This window comes from Aegilops tauschii, chromosome 2 (assembly GCF_002575655.3).
Source record: "Aegilops tauschii subsp. strangulata cultivar AL8/78 chromosome 2, Aet v6.0, whole genome shotgun sequence".
Taxonomy (NCBI): domain Eukaryota; kingdom Viridiplantae; phylum Streptophyta; class Magnoliopsida; order Poales; family Poaceae; genus Aegilops; species Aegilops tauschii.
The window spans coordinates 183211005-183231479 of NC_053036.3; the positions used below are offsets into that span (position 1 = coordinate 183211005).

The 20475-nt window shown below is 49.3% G+C and overlaps 1 protein-coding gene across 1 annotated transcript; it reads left to right on the top strand.

Moving 5' to 3' along the window:
* The first annotated feature begins 1299 nt into the window (after positions 1 to 1299).
* LOC141040870 (cyclin-P2-1-like) lies at positions 1300 to 1965 on the top strand. The gene has a single exon (XM_073506984.1). It carries the CDS (start codon positions 1300 to 1302, stop codon positions 1963 to 1965), a length of 666 nt encoding a protein of 221 aa, XP_073363085.1.
* Positions 1966 to 20475: the final 18510 nt, after the last annotated feature.

Sequence of the window (20475 nt, forward strand, 5' to 3'; positions counted from 1 at the left end):
CACACTCTCCCCGCTCGTTGCTATGCTTCTCCTAAATAGATCTTGCATGATCATAGTAAATTTTCTACGTTCTCCAACACTTCCTCCCTCTTACATCTTTCTTAACTCGCATATGCTTTTTCGGAATCTATAGCTCAACCAAACCCTAAGTCAATCGTTCCACCTCCAAGACCAAATAGTGAGCAACATTTGCATCAAGTGTGAGTGCTTAGCCGAGTGTAACATCGTTAAACTTTGTAGCTCCCTAAGCTACACTGAGATCTTTATTTTGAAAGAAATTTAAATGTACTCTTTTGTAGAGGCATCATCATGTAGGTCACGCTGCAGGGGAGATGTTACGGCTGCCACAAACAACATATGCATATGCGGTGCAGGGGGTAGCGAGATGTGACAGCAATGGCGGCATGGGGGCGCGCTACTCTGAGCATGAGCACGATATAGAAGAACCTTGGATCTTGTTGACCTAGATCGAACGAAACATTTATTTTTTTTAGAACATATAAATACTTTCGTGAATATTTATTTATGCACCCAAGCTTATCTAATCTTGGTGAACAATAAAATAAAAAATTTACTAGATTTTTTTAAATATTAATTTTTTTTCATATAAGATGTTTGAGTGTGTAAGGTCCTTGCCAATTTTCAGTGCATTCGGACATCTGAGTAACTCTCAGCAAAACAAAATCGGTCCAACAGTTCACGAACAATTTTTTTTCGCACACACATCCTGATTTTGTTTTTTTGTTTTGCTGAGAGCTATTCATGTCCAAACACGCTGAATATTGGCACGAACCTCACACAGTTAGACATCTTCCTTGCAAAAAAAATCAGTTTTTTTATTTTACTGTTTACAGACAGGAGCCTCTTTTTTAGATCAGATCAGATTAGCTCGGGAGCAATTTCGCGACACTTTTTTTTTAGAATCACAGTTATTGTTTTTTTTAGTGGAAGTTATTGTTTTTCTTAGGATCCGCTCTTTGTTATTGTTGAGAGCTACAGGCAGATAGATGGATCAGGGCCCGCTTAAAATTCCAGCAGCCCATATACACGTAATGGCCTCCTCTCGAAAGAAAACAAAAAAAACGTATACGTGACCTCAAAAGAAAAAAAAAGATGTATTGTGTTTTTTTCTCGGAAAAGACCACGCGTAGCTTTGCCTCTACGCGATGTATTCTGTACAAGTACGGGGTAGACGCTACGTATACGTATCTCCACGGGCCGCTACAGCCGTTCTCGTCTCCTTCGATCTCGCGAAAGCAAACCCTAGCGCTCTCGCGAAAAGCTCCTCGATCCATCGCCATGGCGTCATCGGCTTCCGACGTCCTGCGCCTCAACGGCAACGGGAACCCGAGGACACTCCGCCTCTTCGCGTCGCTCGTGGAGGCCGAGTCCCGCCGCTTCGCCGCCGCCGCCTCCGAGCCCGCGGAGAACGACCTCGTCCGGGCGTTCCGCGGCGGCGCGACCCCGGCCGTCCCCATCGCCGAGTTCCTGGAGCGCCTCCAGCGCTGCAACTACTTGTTTGATGGCGGCGTCTACGTCCTCGCGGCGGCGTACCTCGCGCTCTTCATGCGCAGCCCCGCCGCGCTCGAGGCCGGGATCGTCGTCGAGCCGGCCACCGCGCACCGCCTGGTTTCCGTGGCGGTCCTGCTCGGTGCCAAGTTCAGTAGCCCGAGGTACTACGAGAGGCGGGTGGAGTCGTTCCAGGTATGCTCGGGCGAGTCCATCCGGTCGAGCGAGCTGTGCCCGCTGGAGTTGCTGTTCCTACGCGCCCTCGACTACCGCGTCTTCATCGGCGACGAGGAATTCCGGCCCTTCTTCAGGATCCTGGAACGCCGTCCAGCTCCAGCGCGCAGCATGTTTTGCGGAGCGAAGAAGAGGAAGGCCGAGGAGGAGGAGGAACCACGCCGCGTGCGAGCTTGCCAGCTAGCCGCCCGCTACGGCATCTCAGGATTCAACCGGAGCTAAGTTCTCAAATTCTTTCTCTCATTATGCATCCTCGATGTTTCTCGCATTGCATTTGAATCATGCCAGTCAGGAACTCAGCACGTCCGGCTTACTTGGTACTACTTACTGTCGTTTCTGTGTTTTCAATGGAGGTTGTTTCCAGTGGAGCTCCAGCAGAGGAAAGGAGTCAGAGGACGAGAAGCCGGAGCTCACAGCAGACGCTGGAGATCAAATGTTCGCCTAAATGTCGAGTCTGTCAGATTGAGTACGACAAGTATTAGTCGAGTCCATTGTTGTCGTCTAGGTCTAGTCTTGGCTAAGAAGTAGCGTGTCACAGTCAGTTAGTCGTTACTCCTTCCATCCCAAATTAAGTGTCGCCGATTTAGTAGTAAATTAGTACTAGATCCGTGACACTTAATTTGGAATAGAGGGAGACTCCTATGTAAGAATTTTTTTGATATCAATAAAGAGTATTCGATGTTTTGCACAATGACTTGTAGTATCGTGCAATTCATGTGTCTAGAAATTATTTAGCCCAAATCAGAGTCTAGTGTTCTCTTCTAGCTATTCTGTTACGACCAGCTATTCATTAGTACTGTAAGATCATCAAGGTTTCTTTTTTTTTTGCGGGTAATCAAGGTTTTAATTTCAAAGATCAATAAAGAGTATACTTTTTGCTGGATTTGAAATCTTTGAAATATGCAGATCGATCACTGACCTGCATGGACAATTTGCGGCAATATTACAGTATTTCCCTGTGTTCTTCTTCTTTCATAACATAATAAGTCTTTTTTTTAGGGAATAACATAACAAGTCTTGAAGGAAACTAAAGGATTGTTCTCAGTCTCATGTCTAGGGCCAAACGACCTACATGTTCTGAGCAGGAAACAAGAATACATACTTATAACCCTGATGCACAATCGATTCACAATAATGAATCTTACACGCACACCTGCATTGACAACTGCTGTGATGGCCATGAGAATGTGGCCACATAATTAACCCAACACCTCATACAACAAGATCGCACCAATCACTTTGAGTTCTGGATTCGAATGGCTGCTCTGGCTAGTGACTATGACTCCACTGAATCTGACACGAAAAGAAGACAACAAATCAGAGAACTGACAAGAATTCTCCACTAAAAAATGTACATGTGCAAACATGAACTGATTATAGGTATACATATGACCAAATATAAGAGCAGTTGGTAAAACTTATGAGAATGACATTTGTCAAATTTTACATAAATAACAGGACTACACTGCAGATATATATTAATCTCAACTGAAACTGAGAAATGCATAGGCACTGCAATCATGTGTTTATCATCGTAACTATGCAATACAGTTGGGAACAAATAGGGCAGGAACAAATAGGGCAGAGAGATCACGGTAACCAACAAAAATTGAATCACAAAATTAGATAAATAAAATTGATAGCTTCATAATAGAGACAATCAAACAGTAATCAGATATTGAGGGCTAAATATCTTCGAAGCACAAGTTCTTGCCAGTTCACCACTTTGATTGGCTCTGATGAGATTCAGAGTAATGATTCAGACTCTGAGTTGCAGCCATACCAGTTAATTTGATTTATTTCAAAATCATGAAAAATTACAGATGAGATGATGACCAAAAAAGTAATTTCGGTGACCTTATATCTATCAAGAAAAGTGGACAAGATAAGTCATGCTTGACATCTTGCATATATTCCTTCCCTATTAGATTAACCATAAAACACTCCTGCATAATAGTTGATTATTGTCATCTTGTTGGAGCCAAGACAACACACAATCTACCAAGGAAAAGCAATCACATCCAAGGAAGAAGACATGAAGCTTTGTCTGTTTGCTAGGTTCAGCTGTGTGCCTACATCTGCCGGAGGCGAAATTCAGGGGCTCTGCCCAGATATATTTCTTATCATGGTTGTTCGAGTTACATCACACAATTGCATACGTAAAAGGATATAAACCTGAGCATAGTACATTTACACAACTACTGCTTCCCAGATTAGGCAATCCCTTTATCTTTGCATATATTTGTCACACACAAAAGATTTAGTGATTTCTGCAATTCCACTTGGTCTCTGAATGGTGGATGGATATTACTTAATGACCTATGGTGTGGAAGACCCTTTCTTTACTTGTCTGAATAATCAAGATGGCAAGCAAATACTATAGCTCCTGATTTAAGTTAGTTTTCCAGAAGCTCAGGAGAAATAAACACAACCCTTTAAACAAGACTTGCCTACTACAATAATGACCTATCAAGCACCAAACAAGTTAGTATGTGATAACTATGCAGGTACGGAGATAATTAGAATGCAACAGAGTATTTACCCCTTCATATTGTCTGTGACGATAGCAATGGTGGGAAGTTAGTATATATCTGCGCGCGTAGGATGTGATGCTTCAACCTGCAGACGCTCTCAAGCTGCAATGTCTTGACGTCCAGTGAGAAACATTCCAAGTCTGACATCTCTAATGATGATGAACTTGGGGAGTCATCTTCTGATCTTAGTAGTAGCAAGTACCTCTCTGTTGCACCTCTCAGGAAATACCGGTACCCGAATTCCAATGGGATCGTCTTCTCCGTCTGCCACTGGTTGAAACTCGGACCTTCGATCTGCCTAATGGTATAATAGAGGTCAAATGTGCCATCTGCATCGTGTTCACGGACAGCAAACATCCCAGGCCTGCCTTCCCCTGCATCCACAATGGCAATCGGTGGCCTTCGGCAGCCAGGTGGGAGGTCGGCAATGGAGAACTCCATCCTCCTAGTGTCAAGCATGAGCAATTTCTGCCTCCAGTCCATGACCCAGTAGAAGCAGGCACAAGCGTATTGTCGGCCGAAGAACACAGGGCTCTTGGACGACGCCGTCGAAACGCCGGTGCCCACTGACAAATCGTCCCAAGCCTGAGACGTAACGGCTTGCCATTCTCCGGTGCTTGAAGAGAAGACGAAGGCAACCAGCTTCGTTTTGCACTGCGCCATCCAGATCACTCTGAATGACGTTTCTTCCGCCTCCTCCTCGCCGGAGGGAGCCAGGAAGGGCTCGCACCAGCGCTCCAACTCCACGCGGAGCGGGTGCTCCACCGAAGCGGCCAGGTCGTCAGGGATTGGGGGGAGCTGGATGTTGACCTTGCCCAGGAGGAGGAAGAAGACTCACGCACACAAGCTCGAGAAAGAAGAAGATACACACACTTTGGCACACGCACATAGTGCCTTTACTCTTGTATTTCCCTTCTTACACATACATGATGCAGATACATGGCTTTAATAGCCGGGCTCACACGACTATCACGCACCCACTAACCACTAGCATGCACACACGCCGGTCAAGCCACACCTACTCGATCCTATTTTTACTCACCACAAGCTACTTGCACGCCCACGTTCAGCACTTGTACTGCCTTACTCAACGGCCATACGACCAGGCCAAACTGCGTGCATGCAGCCTCACACTAAGTAAAACCTGACCACACCAATACATGTGCATGCAGGCCACATCTTTTCACATGCACTGATTGTCGTGGATATAAGACTGACAGTAAAATAGGGGGTAGATATGTAGAGGCAAGATCCTAGCTATAGCGAAGTTGTACACACGATTTTTACAAGTTCAGGCTCTTCTCGGAAGAAGTAACAGCCCTACGTCTCGGAGCCCGGGGGCGGTCGACTGGATTATATATGTGTGTTTACAAGGGTGCGAACCCTTGTCCCAGAGGAGGGGGTGGCTTATATAGAGTGCGCCAAGATCCCAGCTCCCCTCCATTACACAGGGTTCAATGTACATAAAGAGAGAGCGTTACAGGTAACGTCCGTAATAAAGTGTATAAATGATCATTAAGTATATGAGTAAATGCCCGACCGTTGCTGCGCGGAGTGGCTTTAGGTCTTCTGCACGTCGAGTGGTTTAGTGGTCGAGTGACCTAAATAAGGAGGGGTCTCCGAGGAAATGGTAGGTCGAGTGGATTGCACTCGACACCTTTGTTGGGTCCCCTCTATTTACTCTTGAACTTCTTTGCTTCTAGGACAAGGACCTTAGATAGGACGTATAGGTCAGGCCTATTACCCTACCCCAGGTCTATGTCCTCATCATTACCCCCCGAATGGATTGAGGTCCGAGTGAAAAGAAGGTTAAAGTTGACCTTGCTTTGACTCTTGCTTTCATCTCCAAATGGAGGCTAGTTGTTGGAACTTCGGCTTCGTTTTAGTCGCCTTGATCGATTCAGAAATTGCCGAGTGGTTTTTATGACGTCACCCGTCGAGTGTTATCCTTGATATGGAATCTTTGGCGTGATCGGTTGTAGAGGATCCCGGATTTCGCGGGTTCAAAGTTTTGGTGGAAGCGCGCCAGGCGGAGCGCGCCGTGGTAAGCGGAGTAGATAAATAGGACATTTCGATTTCCGCACCACCTTTTTCGCCACGTATCCCGTGTGCGACTGTTAAGGGATTTGACAGGATCGCCCGGGCCCACGCGTCAGCCACTCGGAAGTAGGCCTTTAAAAGCGGCGAGGCCGAGGAGTCCGCACTGTGCGTGCCCATTCTCCTTCTTCTTCCTCTTGCTCCTTCACCTCTTTCAACTTCTCCACTCTCGACGCCGCTCCTCCGCCGTCATGAGGAAGGAGAAAACGGCGGCGCTGGAACGCGCGAAGAAGGCGACGGGGGCGGCGAAAAGCATGAAGACGAATCGGGGATCTTCATCGCGCTCGGGGCTGCCGTCGGGTTAGATCCAGGGAGATTGGATCCGATCCTCACTTCGGCAGGAAGACTTGAACGATATGGCCGAGTTAGGGTTGATCGTCCATGAGTCTGCGTGGCTGCCGGAGGGGGAAACGTAGCCGCAGCCGCGACCGGGTGAGTGTGTTCTGCTCGCCACTCATGTCGACCGCGGCTTCTCGCTTCCTCCACACCCCTTCTTTCGAGGTTTCTTGAATTTCTTCGGGGCTCAACTCCATCATTTTACTCCCAACACCATCACATACCTTGCTGCATTCGTGTCCATGTGCGAGAATTTCCTGGGGTGTCGACCGCACTGGGGTCTTTTCAAGCACATTTTCACCATCTGCTCCCAAACAGTGAAGAAAGAGAACTCGGACGACGAGAAAACCCATGTTATCCAGATGTGTGGGGGTCTGGGTATCCAGAAGAGGAAGAGGAGTTCATTCCCTTTGATGACTCTTCCTGAGTCGGTCAGGGGCTGGTAGTCGACCTGGTTCTACTGCCAAGATATTGTGACCCCAGGCCAGTCGACTGGACTTCCCCCTTTCTCTTTTGATCGTGTTCAGACTCCATCTTCGTTGAAAGTGACCGCCGCGGAGAAAGCGGAGACGGGCATGCTGGTCGAGAGAGTAGTTCAACTGATCAACCAAGGTGTCACCGGCATGGATCTGCTGGAGGTGTTCCTCAGTCGGCGCATTCAACCACTCCAAGCTCGTGACCACTCCATGTGGATGTACTCTGGGGCTGGCGACACCGCTCGGGTTCATCCGGAGGAGGTGGCGGCCAAAACAGTGGCCCAGTGGTTGAGGGGCATCACCGGAAACAAGGACAACTCTAGGGGTGCCAGGAGAGTCAACCCTTTCAGCGACAGCAACCAGCCAGACAAGGTTTGGCCACTACAACTGATTGAATTTGGATGTGTTTTCTGACTGTTTGTTGGTCCGACCGATTTCCACTCGGCTCCTTGTTTTGTAGATTTACACAGAGATGTACTCAATGCCCAACGGCGAACAAGCTCTGGAGCAGGACCATAAGGGCGAGGACAGCGTGGAGGAGAGCGGCGAGTGGGAGTCACTAGCCGACGATGATGAAGATGAGAGCGATGAGTCGGACGATGAGGAGGTAGCTGACTCACCACCTCGTTCCGAACGTCGATCCAAGCAGCACCATGATCCGGCGGGCAGGCGCGGCAAGGCTATGGCCTCGAGCGCTCCATCTCAAAAGCGCGCTCGGTCTTCGACTCCAGAATTGGCTGAAAAGGTCACCAAGCAGCCCAAGATCAATCCTTCGAAGGCTCGGAAGACCTTTCCTAGAATCAAGATGGACGTTCCTGTTGCTTCTGGGTAAATGTTCTTCCCGTCTTTTCTTGTTCCGACCGATTCTTTTGTACTGACCGAATGGATGATGAACCTTTACAGCCCGGCCTCGGCCGCGACTGATAAGGATATCGACAAGACCCCAGACGACGAGGAAACAGACGACGCAGCTACCTCCAAAGCCAGTAAGTCTACCCGACTCGAATTTATTTGGACGACTGGATTGTTTGTCAGCTATCTCTTTGACTTTCTCTGTTTGTTGCAGCTCCACGAGATGTTGTTGTGCTCCCGGACGATGAAGAAGAAGTACCGCTGAGGGGAAGGAGGAGGAGGGACAAGGAACTGAGCGGGAAAGCGCCTAAGGCCCAGGTTCCTCAGTCGACTGTGATGCCTGGGATGGCAGTCGAGCGATCGACAGATCCGGCTCGTACCAACGTCACTTTCGCTATCCCTCTGCCGACTGATTGCCCATCCGGATCAGCTGCTCAGTCTTCTGCTGCACCAATACAACTCCACGCATCAGACCCAGCGGCTACTCCGGCTGCTCTGCCATCATCGCTTTTCACTGTGTATCAAACCCCGGACGACCCACCGACTGCCGCCAAGGAAGCGCTTCTTCAGTTGAACCTTGTGATGGGGAAAATGAAAGTGGTGCATGAGGCCAGTCAGGTGGCCTTCAACGCCGGAGCTGCTCTGCAGACCAATGTCCAGGTTAGTTGATTTCCGATTGATCATATTTCTCGTCCGATCACCCACTTGGGTGTGACTATTTTGAAGTTGCACAAGTCAATTTGAGTGGTCTTGGATTGAATCTTTGAACTAGTGGGGGCACTCTTAGTGCACCCACTGGGTGTAGTCCCCGAGACCATAGTTGACTGCGGGCAGTCGACTGTGGTATGAGAATCTGAATTTTGTCACTCGGTCTAGACGGACCAGGTCGAATAAAACCAGAACAAGTGGGGGCACACTAAGTGCACCCACTGGGTGTAGTCCCCGAGACCGTGGTTGACTGCGGGCAGTCGACTATGGTCTAAGAACTGCTTTTTTAAATAAAAAACTCGCGCTGGGTAGACCATGTCGAGTGTTTTTTCAAACCAGTGGGGGCACGCTAAGTGCACCCACTGGGTGTAGTCCCCGAGAGTGCCATTGAATGTTTGATTCGGCGGTAGTCTTAGAGTAGCTATCACTGTGATGTCTTTTTATCTCAGTCGACTGATATGGCTTATACTGCAGAAATCTTGTGATCTTGGGGCTCAGCTTTCTACAATGAACAAGCAGCAAATCAGCCTCAACCTTGATCTGGAATTGGCCAAGAAGAATCTCAAGACTGCTCGTGATGAAGTAGCTGCCATGGGAGGTAACCAATCGTCAACTGTCTATCTCACTGCTGGCACTTTTCCTTTCCAGTTTTTGAACCGAGTGACTCCACTCGAGCAGATGTATGTAATGAAAACCGTCAACTCCAAGCCCGTCTGAAGAATGTTATTTCTCTAGAGAAAATGAAGTAGGCTTTGGAGAAGAAGGATCTGGATCTTGCTACTGCACAGAAGGAAGCGCGAGAGAAAACGGCGCTTGCTGACAAGAAGCTTGCTTCAGTCGGCAAGTTAGAAGAAGAGAACTCCAAACTGAAGACTGTTGTTTCTGACGCCAATCTGGAGGTCGAGCGACTGAAGAAAGACAAGGACAAGCTGACTGACGAGCTTGGGAGCCTCAAGGCCAAGAAGAGCGAGCTGGAGTCTTATCTGGGCCAGCTTACTACAAAGCTGGTCCTAAAACTTGAAGGTACTGATGATTGACTGACTTATTACAGTCGACTGTCAGGCCTGATTATATCGTCGACTCACCATTTACTCAACTGTGCAGAGCTTTGCCAAGACTTTGAAGCGGAAACTGGGCGGGTCGAGACGGGTCTCGATCCCATAAATTGTCCAGTCAAGGATGATGTTGCGATGAATGTGCTGTGGTTGGAATCTTGCATGGACAGCGCGGTTGCTTATCTCGCCCGCCTGAAGGCAGCGATGACTCGGGTTGATGCTGAACTCTGGCCTCAGGCGGAACTGTCTCAAGACCTAGAGTCTCTGATGGCTCGACTGAATCAAATACCTGACCGAGTGCAAGAATGGAAGAAGTCATCTTCTCGCTGTGGCGCTGATGTCGCGTTGTCCCTGGTCCGAGTGCACTGCAAAGACGTCAAAGAAGACAAGCTGGCGGAGCTCGAGGTTGCTAACACAAAGAGGCACACTTTCCAGTCCTTCATGGACACTTTCCTTAACGCCGCCACTCGCATTGCAGACATCATAGACCTTGACAGTTTCTGCGACCCAGCCAGTCCTTCTCCTGACGCGTGACCGAGAAACATTATGCTCCACCTTTATTTGCCTCGGAATGCCGAATGATTGTGTAATCGTTAAACTTCTTCGGGCTTGATGCTCGAATACTTTTGATCCGTCGTCCGGAACTTTAGGATTTATCTGAACTTGGTTTATCTCTGAATATGCTTGTGTTTGCCTTTGAGTGGACTTTGCTCTTCACTCGGAATAATCTTTGTACTTGAGATGCAACTATTGTACTTATGGCGTAGCTCCGAGGAGAAGGTTGCAGTCGACCTGCACCTCGCCATCCTTGCGGATAGGGATTGTAACACCCACGATGCGGCTATATCTCCCACGTGTCGAGGCACGACTTAGAGGCATAACCACATTTTGGTTTTGTCGCAAGAAGGGTCATCTTCACACAATCCCATGTAATGAACAAGAATGGGATAAAGAGTTGGCTTACAATCGCCACTTCACACAATACATAAATAAAACATACATCAATCAGAGTACACACATAGGTCCGACTACGGAACCAAAATAAAAGAAGACAACCCCAAATGCTAGATCCCTGATCGTCCCAACTGGGCTCCACTACTGATCATCAGGAAACGAAACATAGTAACGACCAAGTTCTTCATCAAACTCCCACTTGAGCTCGGTTGCGTCACCTGCACTGGTGTCGTCGGCACCTGCAACTGTTTGAAGTATCTGGTGAGTCACGAGGACTCAGCAATCTCACACCCGCGAGATCAAGACTATTTAAGCTTATGGGTAGGAAAGGGTAGTGAGGTGGAGCTGCAGCAAGCACTAGCATGTATGGTGGCTAACATACGCAAATAAGAGCGAGAAGAGGAGCAACGCAACGGTCGTGAAGCTAGAAGTGATCCTGAAACTACTGACGCACAACCATAACACAAGAACCGTGTTCACTTCCCGGACCCCGCCGAGAAGAGACCATCACGGCTACACACGCGGTTGATGTATTTTAATTAAGTCAAGTGTCAAGTTCTCTACAACCGGACATTAACAAATTCCCATCTGCCACATAACCGCGGGCACGGCTCTTGAAAGTTTATACCCTGCAGGGGTGTCCCAACTTAGCCCATTATAAGCTCTCACGGTCAACGAAGGATAAACCTTCTCCCGGGAAGACCCGATCAGTCTCGGAATCCCGGTTTACAAGACATTTCGACAATGGTAAAACAAGACCAGCAAAGCCGCCCGATGTGCCGACAAATCCCGATAGGAGCTGCACATATCTCGTTCTCAGGGCACACCGGATGAGCAAGACGTCGGGTTGGCATAGACCCTAGTTGCCCAGGGGGCGCCGGACATCGCTCGGTTTGAACCAGCACTCGAAGGAGCACTGGCCCGGGGGTTTAAATAAAGATGACCCTTGAGTCTGCAAAACCCAAGGGAAAAAGGCTTAGGTAGGCAAATGGTAAAACCAAGGTTGGGCCTTGCTGGAGGAGTTTTATTCAAAGCGAACTGTCAAGGGGGTCCCATAAATCACCCAACCGCGTAAGGAACGCAAAATCAAGGAACATAACACCGGTATGACGGAAACTAGGGCGACAAGAGTGGAACAAAACACCAGGCATAAGGCCGAGCCTTCCACCCTTTACCAAATATATAGATGCATTAATTAAATAAGAGATATTGTGATATTCCAAAATATCCATGTTCCAACATGGAACAAACTTCATCTTCACCTGCAACTAGCAACGCTATAAGAGGGGCTGAGCAAAAGTGGTAACATAGCCAAACAATGGTTTGCTAGGAAGGGTGACAAAGGTTAGAGGTTCATGGCAATTTGGGAGGCTTGATAAGCAAGTGGTAGGTAACGCGGCATAGCAATAGAACAGACAACTAGCAAGCAAAGATAGAAGTGATTTCGAGGGTATGGTCATCTTGCCCGAGATCCCGCTAGGAAGAAGAACGAGTCCATGAAGAAGACAAACGGACGTAGTCGAACGAATCCTCACAACTCCGGAGCGAAACCGAAGCTAACGAGAGAAGCAAACCGGAAAGAAGCAAACAACATAGTAAACAACCACCACATACACATGGCATGATGCAGAAACAAGTATGATGCATGTCCGGTTTAAATATGCATGGCATGGCAAAGTGCACAAACAATACCACAAATTAAGTGGAGCCCAATATGCAACGAGTTGCATATTGACGAAACACCACATCAATTATTTAGTTCTCTCTCATTTATGTACCCAACAAAGTTAAATGTTGTTAAACATGGCAAGAGGGTGAAGCATAAATAAACTAACTATTTAGGCAAGTTTAAATGAGGCCGGAACAACAAACAACAATTCCGGAAAATCCTCATGTCCATATATTAGATTTGGTACTGTTCTGCCCTAAACACAATTTTAGTGTTGTTAAACAGCAAAATGAAGTGCACCATGTTAAACTAGGCATTTTTCTACCCCATTTACATATAAAGTTTATAAAAATTGGAGCTACGGTTATTTAGTTATGAAATAAATCATTTTAGCATGGCATTTGAGCAAAATTAAACAAACAGATTTTAAACATTTTAAACAAGGATGCAAGCAGCATATTATGAAACTAGACAGAATTCTTAACATTTTTCATATATGAAGTTTTTCAAACCGATGCACGGTTAATGAGTTATTATATGCATGAAGACTACGGACTTTTCTGTAAAACCGACGTTCTCTGGATTAATAGCTAAAATCGTCCAGAGGAAAAAAATGCATCGGGCCGAATCTGCAGGCTGCTGGGGCGCTCACCATGGGCCAGGCCCAGTTCGGTGCAGAGGCTGGAGGGGCCGGGTTGGATCAGGCGAAGGGAAGGAGCTGTTGGGCCTTGGCGATGCGGACGGGGTCGGCAGGAGCCTCGCGATGAGAACTCAACGCAGGCGGGCGGTGCTGCGAGCGTTTTCTCCTGCTCGAAGCAGAAACAGGGGAGGCAGCGGCGCGATGCAGAGGCTCGGCGGCAGCAGGACTTGGACGATGTGGCACGGCGGCGCTCGGGCGACTCCGGCAGGAGGAGGCTGGGAACGCAGGGCCTCGCCGGACCTTGCGGAGGCGGCGACGAACGGAGCAGGGTCGTGGCGCAGCTACAAAGGCCATGGAGGGGAAGAATTTAGAGGGGATGCAGCAAGAAAGAGAGAACACAAGGGAAGGGGAGCAGCAGCAGGGCTCACCGGAGCACAAGCGGGCGCCAAGGACGAAGCAGAGGCAACCCGAGGTGGCAGGTGACCAGGGCGGCGCGGCTTCGGTCGACCTGCTGGTTGGGTTGACGATGCGGTCAACGCGCGCGCGGCTGCCTGGCTTCGCTTGACGCAGAGGCAGCAGTCAGAGGAGGCACTACGCGGGACTTGCAGCGGCGGGGCAGGGAAACGGCGGCCAGGAACAGACGGGGACAGGCGGATCCGACCACGGGGAAGTGTCCTGGAGAAACTGCACGAGGCCGAGCGCCATGGTGGTTGCAGCGTCGTCGGCCTCCACGCTAAGGACGGCAGAGCTCGGCGAGGGGGTGCGGAGAGGAGGCAGTACCTTGATCCATTGAGGATCGAACTCTGGCTGGCTGCGCGAGGGTTGGTGGAAGGATGGATCAGGAGGTGGAGGCTCGGGCGCTGGTTGGTTGGCGACAGAAGCGAGGTGGATGCTGGCGAGAAGTGGCTGGCGCTGGTTGGCTGTGGTTGAATCGGGAGGATCCCGAGGAGGAGGAGGGAATGGACAGGGGTGGCGGCAGCTAGGAGGATCGATGGGACAAGGGAGAGGATTTTTAGGGTTTGCCAAAAATGGAGTAGGGGTGGACGAATATATACATCACGGATTAGGTTAGGGGCTACCTCGTCCCTCCGATCTCAATCGGACAATCGAGAATAAATAGGTAGGGAGTCCAAATAACAAAACGGAGATATTTTAGGGATGTTGGGGGATGATCCGGACCCATCGGTAACGACAACCCGGGTCGGGTTCAGGACAATTTTCGGACGCACGCGAGGGGTGGTCTGAGAGGGGTCGACAAAGACAAAGTGTCTGACAAAAGGCCCCGGAGAAGACAAGAGAGAAAACGAGGAGCTGCAAGTGTGGTTGGTCTCGAAACGGTCAACGAAAGCAAAGCGGTCCGAGGGAAGGTGATGAAGGCAAAAGGAGAAACGACAACGACGAGCGAATGCAAGTTTTATGAAAACATGCAGATGCGATGCGGATGATGCGATGATGAATGCAACAAACAAATAAATCACATGAAGAAACTCGAAAAACATGGAAGGCGTCTGGAGCGTCGGTCTCGGGGCGTTACAGGGATGGAGCGTATGATGTACTTGTGGCGCAGCTCTGAGAAGAAGGTTGTAGTCGACCTGCACCTCGCCGTCCTTGCGGATAAGGATGGTGCATACATTGTACTTGTAGTGCAGCTCCCAGGAGAGGATTGCAGTCGACCTGCACCTCGACGTCCTTGCGGATAGGGATGGAGCGTACGTTGTACTTGCGGCGCAGCTCTGAGGAGAAGGTTGTAGTCGACCTGCACCTCGCCGTCCTTGCGGATAAGGATGGAGCGTACATTGTACTTGTGGCGCAGCTCCCAGGAGAAGATTGGAGTTGACCTACACCTCGCCGTCCTTGCGGATAAGGATGGAGCGTACATTGTATTTGTGGCGCAGCTCCCAGGAGAGGATTGCAGTCGACCTGCACCTCGCCGTCCTTGCGGATAAGGATGGGTTTCAAACTTAGGCGAGTACTGGACTGCAGCTAAGCCCCCGAGTGGGAGGGTTGCTCACCACTCGGTAGGATTTTTCAAACTTAGGCGAGTTCTGGACTGCATCTAAGCCCCCCGAGTGGGAGGGTTGCTCACCACTTGGTGGGATTTTTCAAACTTAGGCGAGTACTGGACTGCAGCTAAGCCCCCGAGTGAGAGGGTTGCTCACCACTCGGTAGGATTTTTCAAACTTAGGCGAGTACTGGATTGCAGCTAAGCCCCCGAATGAGAGGCTTGCTCACCACTCGGTAGGATTTTTCAAACTTAGGCGAGTACTGGACTGCAACTAAGCCCCCCGAGTGGGAGGGTTGTTCACCACTCAGTGGGATTTTTCAAACTTAGGCGACTTCTGGACTGCAGCTAAGCCCCCGAGTGGGAGGGTTGCTCACCACTCGGTAGGATTTTTCAAACTTAGGCGAGTACTGGACTGCAGCTAAGGCCCCGAGTGAAAGGGTTGCTCACCACTCGATAGGATTTTTCAAACTTAGGCGACTACTGGACTGCAGCTAAGCCCCCCGAGTGGGAGGGTTGCTCACCACTCGGTGGGATTTTTCAAACTTAGGCGAGTTCTGGACTGCAGCTAAGACCCCGAGTGGGAGGGTTGCTCACCACTCGGTAGGATTTTTCAAACTTAGGCAAGTACTGGACTGCAGCTAAGCCCCCGAGTGAGAGGCTTGCTCACCACTCGGTAGGATTTTTCAAACTTAGGCGAGTACTGGACTGCAGCTAAGCCCCCGAGTGGGAGGGTTGCTCACCACTCGGTAGGATTTTTCAAACTTAGGCGAGTATTGGACTGCAGCTAAGCCCCCGAGTGAGAGGCTTGCTCACCACTCGGTAGAATTTTTCAAACTTAGGCGAGTACTGGACTGCAGCTAAGCCCCCCGAGTGGGAGGGTTTCTCACCACTCGGTGGGATTTTTCAAACTTAGGCGAGTTCTGGACTGCAGCTAATCCCCCAAGTGGGAGGGTTGCTCACCACTCGGTAGGATTTTTCAAACTTAGGCGAGTACTGGACTGCAGCTAAGCCCCCGAGTGAGAGGCTTGCTCACCACTCGGTAGGATTTTTCAAACTTAGGCGAGTACTGGACTGCAGCTAAGCCCCCGAGTGGGAGGGTTGCTCACCACTCACTAGGATTTTTCAAACTTAGGCGAGCACTGGACTGCAGCTAAGCCCCCGAGTGAGAGGCTTGCTCACCACTCGGTAGGATTTTTCAAACTTAGGCGAGTACTGGACTGCAGCTAAGCCCCCAAGTGAGAGGCTTGCTCACCACTCGGTAGGATTTTATAAACTTAGGCGAAACAGATTCGCGGCTAAGCCCCCGAGTGAGAGGCTTGCTAACCACTCGGTGGGATTTTATAAACTTAGGCGAAACGGATTCGCGGCTAAGCCCCCGAGTGAGAAGCTTGCTCACCACTCGGTAGGATTTTTCAAACTTAGGCGAGTACTGGACTGCAGCTAAGCCCCCCGAGTGGGAGGGTTGCTCACCACTCGGTAGGATTTTTCAAACTTAGGCGAGTACTGGACTGCAGCTAAGCCCCCGAGTGAGAGGCTTGCTTACCACTCGGTAGGATTTTATAAACTTAGGCGATACGGATTCGCGGCTAAGCCCCCGATTGAGAGGCTTGCTCACCACTCGGTGGGATTTTATAAACTTAGGCGAAACGGATTCGCGGCTAAGCCCCTGAGTGAGACGCTTGCTCACCACTCGGTAGGATTTTATAAACTTAGGCGAAACGGATTCGCGGCTAAGTCACTCACTGGGGGATTTCAGACACAAGTATAAGCAGCGACAATCATTTTTAGAAGACTGTAAAACTCTTGTCTCTAATAAACAAACTACAAAGGTATTTCTTCTTACAACTCAACAGAATGAGCGCTTAATTATAAAAGGGGCGGAGCAGCTCCGCATTCCAAGCCCGTGGCTTGTCTTTCTGATGTTCGACATTGTAAAGATGGTATGCCCCATTGTGGAGCACTCTAGTGACGATGAAGGGACCTTCCGAAGCGGGGGCGAGCTTGTGTGGTTTCTGCTGATCCACTCGAAGAACCAAGTCTCCCTCTTGAAATGCTCGACCTCTCACGTTTCTGGCATGGAATCGACGCAAGTCTTGCTGATAAATGGTCGACCGGATTAAGGCCATCTCTCTTTCCTATTCTAGGAGATCAAATGCGTCTTGTCGGGCCTGTTCTGCTTCATCTTCAGAGAAAAGCTCGACTCGGGGTGCATTGTGAAGCGAGTCACTCGGTAGAACAGCTTCAGCTCCATAGACTAAGAAGAATGGAGTTCGGCCAGTCGACCGATTGGGAGTTGTCCTCAATCCCCAAAGAACTGATGGAAGTTCATCGACCCAGGTGCCTGCTGCATGCTTGAGATCACGCATCAATCGGGGTTTCAGTCCTTTGAGAATCAAGCCATTTGCTCTTTCCGCTTGTCCATTCGACTGGGGGTGGGCGACTGAAGCATAGTCGACTCGAGTGCCTTGGGAAGCACAGAAGGCTCTGAACTCATCAGAATCGAAGTTCGACCCGTTGTTAGTGATGATGTTGTGCGGAACCCCATATCTGAATGTCAACTCTCTGATGAAGCTGACGGCAGTACTGGCTTCAAGATTATTGATAGGTTTGGCTTCAATCCATTTGGTAAACTTGTCGATTGCTACAAGCACATGAGTGAAGCCGCTCCTACCAGTCCTCAGGGGTCCAACCATATCTAATCCCCAAACAGAAAAGGGCCAGACGAGTGGAATGGTCTTCAGGGCTGATGCAGGCTTGTGGGACATGTTGGAGTAAAACTGGCAGCCTTCACATTTGTCGACTATATCTTTTGCCATTTCATTTGCTCGTGGCCAATAAAATCCAGCTCGGTATGCTTTGGCCACAATGGTCCGAGAGGACGCATGGTGGCCACAGGTCCCCGAGTGGATGTCATTGAGGATCACTCGACCTTCTTCTGGTGTTATGCATTTCTGGCTGACTCCAGTTGCACTTTCTCTGAACAGCAGTCCTCTTATCACAGTAAAGGCTTTGGATCGATGCACGATCTGTCGGGCCTCCTCTTCATCCTCTGGGAGTTCCCTCCTAAGGATATACGCAATGTATGGCACTGTCCAGTCGGGAATGATGACCAAAACCTCCATGATCAAGTCGACCACGGCTGGGACCTCGACTTCAGTCGGATCTGTGGCACTCTTAGGCTGCGGGGGCTCTTCAGTGAAAGGATCTTCTTGAACTGAAGGTGTATAAATGTGTTCCAAAAACACATTGCTGGGAATGGCTTCCCTCTTGGAACCTATCTTTGCCAAATCGTCAGCTGCTTGATTTTTCAGTCGGGTATATGATGGAGCTATAACCCCTTAAACTTCTTTTCCAACTTCCTCACTGCATTACAATAACCAGTCATAGCTGGGCTTGTGATGTCCCACTCCTTCATCACTTGATTGACTACCAAATCTGAGTCGCCGTAGACCATGAGGCGACGGACGCCGAGTGAAATGGCCATACGTAACCCATATAAGAGTGCTTCATATTCAGCTTCGTTATTGGAGGAATCAAAGTGAATCGGGAGAACATATCTGAGCTTGTCTCCTCGGGGGGATACCAGTACCACCCCAGCGCCGGAACCATTCAGCATCTTGGAGCCATCAAAGAACATGGTCAAGTGCTCTGAGTGGACTTGAGTCGGCAGTTGCCGTTCGATCCACTCGGCGAGGAAATCTGCTGTTGCTTGGGACTTGATAGCTTTGTTTGCTCAAACTTGATATCCAAGGGAAGGAGTTCAATCGCCCACTTTGCCACTCGACCAGTTGCATCTCTGTTGTTCAGAATCTCTGATAATGGAGCGTCGCTGACGACTGTAATGGAGTGGTTAGAGAAATAGTGTGCAACCTTCTTCGTGGTCATGTAAATCCCATAAACAAGCTTCTGATAATGTGGATATCTTTGCTTTGATGGAGTCAGAACTTCAGAAACATAATATACTGGGCGCTGAACTTTATAGGCTTTTCCTTCTTCTTCCCGCTCGACCGTGAGTACTGTACTGACAACTTGTCCAGTGGCTGCAATGTAAAGCAATAAAGGCTCTTTGCTGATTGGGGCAGCAAGCACCGGCTGGGTGGAAAGCAGGGCTTTGAGCTCTACAAACGCTGCATCAGCTTCAGGAGTCCACTCAAACTTATCATACTTCTTCATCTTGGTAAAGAGGCAATGCCTTTTCACCGAGGTGAGAAATGAATCGACTTAAGGCGGCCAAACAACCAGTAAGCTTCTGGACATCGTGCACACACACAGGGCGTTTCATCCGGAGTATAGCACCAACTTTCTCTGGGTTAGCGTCGATCCCTCGTTCGGAAACGAGGAAACCAAGTAATTTTCCGCCAGGAACTCCGAATGTGCACTTTGATGGATTGAGCTTGATATCATACCTTCTGAGATTGGCAAAAGTTTCAGCAAGGTCAACCAGCAGGCCAGAACCCTTACGTGACTTGACCACAATGTCATCCATGTATGCTTCCACATTCCGACTGATTTGAGTGAGCAAACACTTCTGAATCATCCTCATGAATGTGGCTCCGGCGTTCTTTAGGACGAATGGCATGGTGACATAACAGAAGCACCCGAAGAGTGATGAAAGCTGTTTTTCTCTCATCGGGTCCATACAGTCGGATCTGATGATACCCGGAATAGGCGTCTAGAAAAGACAATCACTCACACCCCACAGTCGAGTCGACGATTTGGTCAATGCGGGGGAGAGGAAAATGATCTTTCAGGCAGGCCCGATTGATATGCTTGAAGTCAATGCACATGCGAAGTGAATCGTCCTTCTTGGGGACCATGACAACATTGACGAGCCACTCGGAGTGGTAGATTTCTCGGATGAACTCAGCTGCCAGGAGCCGAGCTACTTCTTCACCAATTGCTTTCCTCTTCTGTACGGCGGACCATCGACGATGTTCCTTGACTGGTTTTACCTTCGGGTCGACTCGCAAACGATGCTCAGCCAGTCCCCTGGGTACACCCGGCATGTCAGAAGGTTTCCATGCAAAGATGTCCCAGTTCTCACGGAGGAACTGGATGAGCGCTTCTTCCTATTTGCTGTCCAGTGTTGTCGAGATGTGAGTCGGTGCAGCATTGGGATCGGTCGGGTGAATGTGAATCGGCTTCGTTTCACCGGACGACTGAAATGCAGAGTCTGTGGTAGGCTTCTTGGCTCGTAGCAAATCACTCGGATCTGCATTTTTCTGATACTCTTGAAATTCTACTACTGCCATTTGTGCATCAGCGATCTTTGAGCCCTTCTGGAAGCACTCTTCTGCCTTCTGACGATTGCCAGTGATAGTGATCACTCCTCTAGGACCAGGCATCTTCAATCTGAGGTACACGTAACATGGTCGAGCCATAAAACGTGCATAAGCAGGCCTACCC